The following is a 6,856-nucleotide window of genomic DNA, read 5'->3' on the forward strand; positions in this document are numbered from 1 at the left end:
TAAGCGTTTTCCCAGAGATAAGACCAAGCGAGATCGATTTTTCATCCCCGAAAACCCCTACATACCAAATTTCATCGAAATCGTTGGAGCCGTTTCGGAGATCCCCGAAATATATATAGATAGATAGACAGTGACAGAAATGCAGGTGGTAGGACCTTGTGCAAGGTCCGCCTGGATTGCTACCACCATCTTGCTCGCTAATACTGCCGTGAAGCAGCAATGCTTGCACTGTTGTATTTTTCGACGTGGAGAGTTAGACAGCCGGTGAAATTACTGGCACTTGAGGTATCCCATCTTAGGCCTCTAGGTTGGCAACGAATATGCAATACCCCTGGTGTTGCAGATGTTTATGGGTGGTGGTGATCTCTTACCATCAGGAGACATTATTATATAGACACAATATTATGTAACATTAAGAAATGAACATGTTGTGTCAAACGTCTGATTTTTACCGTTATCTCAAGCCATTGATTACATATTTATTCATTAAAATAGCAGAAAGATACACAACAATGATACTTCGAATAAATCTTAATACTTTATTGCCGTCAATTATTTAACATTTGATGGTTTTAGGACTTTTGTAGCAGAAATAAGATCCGCTGTGGTAGAAATAGAACCATCTAAGGTAAAAAGTTCTTCGGTGGGAGAAGGATTTTCTGTAGTAGATTATTCTTGTGAGGTCAGTAGGTTTTCAATGATAGATTCTTCTTAAGAACTGGGTAGCTCCGGGGTAGTCAGCTCTTCTGTGGAAGACGGTTATTCTGTAGCAGCAGGTACTTCTGTGGTCGATGGTTCTACAGACGTAACGGGTTCTGGCGTGGTAGGTTTTTCTGAGGTACTGGGTTCTTTTGTAATAGAGGATTCTTAGGTGGTAGCGGGTACTGCAGTCGTTGATAGTTCTTCCGAGGTGGAAGGTTGTTGTGTGGTAGAAAGTTGTTCTGTGGTAGTGAGATGTTCTGTGGTACCTCTACCACATCAGTACCCTCGTACTGATGTGGACGTGGATTCTTTAGTAGTGGTAGGTCCTTCAGTAGTAGGGAGTGGCGGAGGCTGGCATTGAGTGCTGGGTTGCCTGACGCAGTGACCCTCGGAGCAGTACTGGAGGCCTGGTATCCAGCACGGGTGGGAGATGGCACCCAACGGCGTGCAGAACAGTCGCGAGTGGCAGTCTTTGCAAGTTACCTGATGGTTAAAATGTCTAAGGTAAGTTTTCGTGATGCATTGGTAAAACTTACCCGATTGATAAACATCGACGATGACACAGAGAAGTTACTATAAGAATATAGTGAAATAATCTTTGTTTTATATTACTAAGACGATGTCGTATTATTATCAGTAGTTTTATTATATTTATACATATAGAATAAGGATTTAATTATAATGTATACTATACTTTTAAAATTAGTTTTATATTAAGACAACTGACCATAATAACATTCTTTAATTTGGTATAATAGGGTCCATTTGTAGTTGGTTAAATTAGATTCAAATGTGTTAGAATTTTTGTCTGAAACGCATGTACCTAATCCTAATTCACGCAATTCTTGTAAATACTCATAGTTATCTTACAGAATGTTTTAGTTCTTAGTTAAAAAAGATGTAAACTGAGTTTTTTGAATAAATTTATTATTATTATTATAGTGCTGAGGACGCTGAAAGGCATTCTGTCAGGTAAAAATGGTAGGTAATGGTAGGTCGCTTATCAAAGCAAAAAAGGGACAGTAATTTTTGAATGACGTAAAATGTGTACCAAACAGACCTGAAATTGTTGTAAGCTTTTTTTATTATAATTTTTTATCGCTGGTTGTAGTATCTGTTGACTAGTATCAATTAAATTTGATGACTAGAAGTGGCCTAAAACTGGTTTGCGAATCCGGAAGACAATCATACCTTACATGCGTGAATTGAAAGTTGATAGCTTTCAAAGCTTGTAACAAGATGCATACCTGCCCAAGTTTGCAGTCGTCGTCGTTGAGGCAGAAAGGGCCACTGCATTTTTTCGCCGATGCAACAGTGACCAGCAATACCTGGAAATAATTCAAACATCACAAATCTAATTGTAATCATCACCTAGTCAATCGTCTACGTACAATCTTCAATAATATGGCCAGACGCCTGCAATGTATTAATACAATCGGTTGTATTCATTTTTTAATCAGGCGTTACTTTGGCGTTACGTATAAGTTTGTTTGTTTCTTTGTTTGTTTGTTTGTTTATACTCTTTATTGTACAAAAAGGAAAAACAAAAAGGTTACATAAATAAAAGTTGTGTTAAGTACAAAGGCGGACTTATCCCTGCAGGGATCTCTGCCAGTCAACCTTACAAATAACATACAAATACATACATATACATTTTGTTTACAAATAGCATAGAAATAAAATAAATTATTGACATTAGGTAATTGGTCTAGCCGCAAAAAAGCTTTTCTTGCTTGTCTTATGGGAAGGCTTTACACGATATCCAGTCGTCATTTAATTTTCATTCGGTACCCGTGTTGTTTTGTTACCCAAGTACAGTCGAACCATTTGATTCCTGACCCACCGTAGAACGTTCTCACAGTAACTGTCATGATAAATTCCCTTGTCAAGCAATGCAATGTCACTTCTTCTTCTTTGTTAGAAGAGTTTCCACAGTGGGTCATGATTTAGTTGGTTCGAGTGTAGGTATATACATAAGAAAAATTTAATCCCCTCTCTATATTATTTTTCGTTGACACCGTTCTAAAATTTTATATACCTAACCCTGTGTACTTCGACAGTTTTGACAAATGCGTTTAGGCTACCGAGTGGACCAAAGAAATAGACAGACAAACATACATGTATATACTGATAGATTCAGGCGTTACTTTGCGGAGGTCCATGTTAAAATAAATGGAATATCTGTTTTACTCCTCCGCCAAGTAGTGAGGCCAAGGCGTGCGAAAGAGCTACGATTGAGTTGCAATTTAACCCACTCTCCCTCCGCATAAAAAACGTAAATAACCAACGCACACGTAACTGAACCCACCACCAAGAGAACCACCACCACCACAACCATAAACAAGATAAAACCATAACCAAGATAAGATGTCTTGTTTATGGTTGTGATGGTGGTGGGTTCAGTTACGTTTGCGTTGGTTATTTACGTTTTTTATGCGGAGGGAGAGTGGGTTAAATTGCATGGAAAAAACATTTCTCCAACTCAAACGTAGCTGTTTCGCACGACTTGACCTCACTACTTGGCGGAGGAGCAAAACAGATATTCCTTTTATTTTATACATGTATATGTCGGCGGCCGATCGTAAAATCCGCCAGATCACGAAATTCCTAGGCGTATCATGAAATGGCGCCATTTCATGATATCCGTGATGTAGGAGTCCGCCAAGCAGTCGGGTAAAAAAGGTGCCTTGCTATAAACCTCCATAGACAAGGTAGATTTCAAGCTACACTTACCGCTGAAAGCACAGCAAACACCAAAGTCTTCGTCGCCATTCTCTCGCACCTCCGTTGACCTGACGATCCTGACCGAATGAGGAACAAAATTGCAAGCGACGCCTACTTATACTAATTGCTGATAAAATCGCTGATGACAGACACTTCAGATCACTGATAACGTCTGTTTCAAGTGCAGGAAAAACAGGCCCGACAGCGATGACACATGCCGCGATTCCTCAAGTAATACGTTACGTTATGGGTTATTACCAATGCACTTGAGATAATATCATCAGATATAAGATGTGCATTGTTGAACAAAGGCCTTCCCCTTAGAATGCCATAACACTGCAACTCTCACGATATCGTCAGCACCTAATGGGAGGCTTACCAACGCTTCGTCTTCCGGTACGTGGTCGCTACTCGAAGAGTTTTCTTCTCCAAGGTAGGATATGCTCTTCAAGCAATATGGTCCGCCTATTGTCACTTCAACTCGCATTATATTATGATTGGTTATTTGGAGTCTTTTTGTATTTTTATTTCAACTCCAAATTTGTTATTTTTACCGTCCCGTGAAACCATATCGAAAATACAAACTGAGACATGGATGCACAGAAAAACCAGAAAAAGAGACCAGCGCTGGGAATCGAACCCAGGTCCTCAGCAATCCGTGCTGCGTGCTATAACCCCTACACAACCGCTGGACAGGAATTTAGACATGAATTTTTCCTATGCATACATATCTCAGGTTGCTTATTTCTACTACGCTACTTATGCAGCAGCACTAGCGACATCTATGTTTCGCTCTCATCGAGAGACGTCACATTCTTTCGGAACCAACCGCTCACATATTCTTCGAACTATGTCGATGGCGCACAAGATTTTCTAAAAAAAAACTTAGAGGCACATCATTTTGTTAAAAATATACTTTTAATACAAGTAATTTTAAACTTTCTACTTTTTGCTGACTACTTGCATTGTCATCCAACTTCCATGATATAATGCGTAGGTACCAAATTTCAAGTCAACCACTGGAAGTGGATTAGAATTACTTAACAGACAAGAATTGACCTAAACAAAAAACTGCAACAAACAGGGCGAGCTAAATGAAAGCTTCTACAAAAGCAAAATTTAATGCCTAAGCAGCGTTTCCACCAGAGATGTGCGAGGTAGTGTTGCGAGGAATATGTTTTTCATTAACCAATAGAAACGCTTCATTTACCTCGCCTCGCTACGCTCAACTGTTTCCACCAGTTTAAGGAAACACTGAATTTTGAAACTCATCTGTGTATTACATAAACTACATGTTATTATATTTTTCAAAGCTATTATAACTTTGTTAAAATGATTGTGTGGCGTTGAGGCAGCATAATAAACAAAAAAAAACCAGAATTTTGTAATAAATATTAGTTACATTTGATAAATAACACCTCCCAAATATGAATAACAACATAGATAACTTTTACAATCAAGATACTATCTTCCGTAAACATCGACTTTTAAATAACAAGACAATACGGGTTAGCCATATCCATTAAACCAAGGCAAGACAAGATAAACAATTATTTAAAATATACTACTTGTATTACTTATTAGACTGTGATATTACCTATGTAAACATGCAATTACGTACACAACAGGTATTAGTAATAGGAAGTACTCGCAGTAAGTACCAGCAGACGGTACGGAAATCTACTTTCAGTTGAGATTACATTATTTTACTAGCGTATTTTTTTATTTTTGCATGTTTGGGTTACGAATAAGTTTAATACTAGTACTTTTACACACTGAAAATAGTAGATTGTATAACAAGAGCATAAAACGAGTCATTTTACCCGAGGCGGTACGGCGAGGGTGCATAGACACGTCGAGGGGGAAATTGGTTTAATGCTCGAGTATTACACCCTGCTTTTGACTTCGATTGAAAGGAAATTAAATAGCAACAGTGGAAACAATTGTTCACATGCTAGATACCTTTTATTTTTCATGGATTGCTATATAATTTCTATATTTTTAGTTTTTTTCTATTTATTTTGATTAATTTGATTGATTTTTAGTTTTACATTTTTTTTATTCCACTGGATGGCAAACGAGCAAGTGGGTCTCCTGATGGTAAGAGATCACCACCGCCCATGGGCACCTGCAACACCAGGGGGATAGCAGATGAGTTGCCAACCTAGAGGCCTAAGATGGGATACCTCAAGTGCCAGTAATTTCATCGGCTGTCTTACTCTCCACGCCGAAACACAACAGTGCAAGCACTGCTGCTTCATGGCAGGATTAGCGAGCAAGATGGTGGTAGCGATCCGGGCGGACCTTGCACAAAAAAAATATTAAAAAAGTATATCGAAACTTTTTTGTTTGTGGGTGTGTTGACACCTGATTACCTTGGTCTTAGACGAAGATTTTACTTTATGCACTAGAGCATAAAAAGTAGATCCAGCATAAATACCAACTTTACGAGCATGAGAAGTGAAAAAACAGATTTGCTAACTGTAACAAAAAAATGTGATGATAGTAATATAACTTGAGTAACTGCAAAACTAAGGCCTACTTACTAGTAGCTAAAAGTAAAGTGCAATATTACAATACAAAGACTCTTTATTGTACACCAGACATAGTAAGCGATACAGAAAACAGATACACAGAGAAAAAAAAATACAAGGTGAGCAATAGGCGGCCTTATCGCTTAAGAGCGATCTCTTACGCCCAACCTTTTTTACAGAAAGAAGGAAGGACTAGTTTACAACAGGTGGTGCATCAAAAGTAGATCAGAAAATTTAAACGTAACAGCAATACATCTACGAATACATACATAATTATATCGTACATATAATATACGTCCAAAATAAATATAGGTAGTACCATCTATTAGTTCCTATTAGTAATTTTGCAAGTGTGTAGCGGTATAACGTAGTACCATTTTAGTTCCTTTTTTCCAGTGCATGGTCTTATTTTTCTTTTTTCTGTGTGTCTAGATTTCAGCTTGTTTCAGTTTGGTTTCGACCGAGTAAAAATTGTAAGAAAAAAAAATATATTCCAAAAACTCTTAGTAAATTTTGCTAAACGTGTAGCCAAACTAGTTCAGCTATCCTTTTTTTTCCAGTGCATACGGTTTAGCTTTGGCTTTAATGCGATTCCACTATGACTATGACGTTTACGTTCCATGGTGGCTACTGAATTTTATTAACCGAAAAACCAGTAAGGTACTTCCAGAATGTCCCAGAACTGTCCCAGAAACTTAAGGTAGTACGGTCTGGACAAATTCATCCCACCTTGAACGCCACAATGAAAGTCACTCGCCATTTTCCTTTTTTCCCGCTACTCTCACGATGACGTCAGTTTACTGTGGATGGTGCCAACGGTCGTCTTCCGGTTCGTGGTTCCGGTTCCTTGACCGTACAAAGACAGTTCTTATAGCACGAAAAATGAAAAATAAACT

The 6,856-nt window shown here is 38.2% G+C and overlaps 1 protein-coding gene across 2 annotated transcripts; it reads right to left on the reverse strand.

The window, feature by feature from the left end:
• Positions 1–525: 525 nt before the first annotated feature.
• On the reverse strand, positions 526–3,507 carry LOC141428749 (uncharacterized). Of its 2 annotated transcripts, XM_074088759.1 has the most exons (4): positions 3,436–3,507; positions 1,950–2,030; positions 969–1,185; positions 526–746 (listed from the first exon to the last, which is right to left on the reverse strand). In XM_074088759.1, the coding sequence occupies exons 1-3, from the start codon at positions 3,472–3,474 to the stop codon at positions 979–981; spliced, it is 327 nt and encodes a 108-aa protein (XP_073944860.1). In that variant the 5' UTR covers positions 3,475–3,507; the 3' UTR covers positions 526–746; positions 969–978. The 2 variants fall into 2 exon arrangements, with proteins under 2 accessions (XP_073944860.1, XP_073944859.1); XM_074088758.1 differs by having other exon boundaries at positions 526–1,185.
• Positions 3,508–6,856: the final 3,349 nt, after the last annotated feature.

This window comes from Choristoneura fumiferana, chromosome 6 (genome assembly GCF_025370935.1).
Source record: "Choristoneura fumiferana chromosome 6, NRCan_CFum_1, whole genome shotgun sequence".
Taxonomy (NCBI): domain Eukaryota; kingdom Metazoa; phylum Arthropoda; class Insecta; order Lepidoptera; family Tortricidae; genus Choristoneura; species Choristoneura fumiferana.

Bases quoted from the DNA above. Each gene is read 5' to 3' on its own strand.
- LOC141428749 (XM_074088759.1), bottom strand. From the start codon at position 3,474: ATGGCGACGAAGACTTTGGTGTTTGCTGTGCTTTCAGCG. The intron at 2,031-3,435 runs GTAAGTGTAGCT...AATTATTTCCAG, and splicing joins TGTTTGCTGTGCTTTCAGCG to GTATTGCTGGTCACTGTTGC. The intron at 1,186-1,949 runs GTATGCATCTTG...TTTAACCATCAG, and splicing joins ACGACTGCAAACTTGGGCAG to GTAACTTGCAAAGACTGCCA.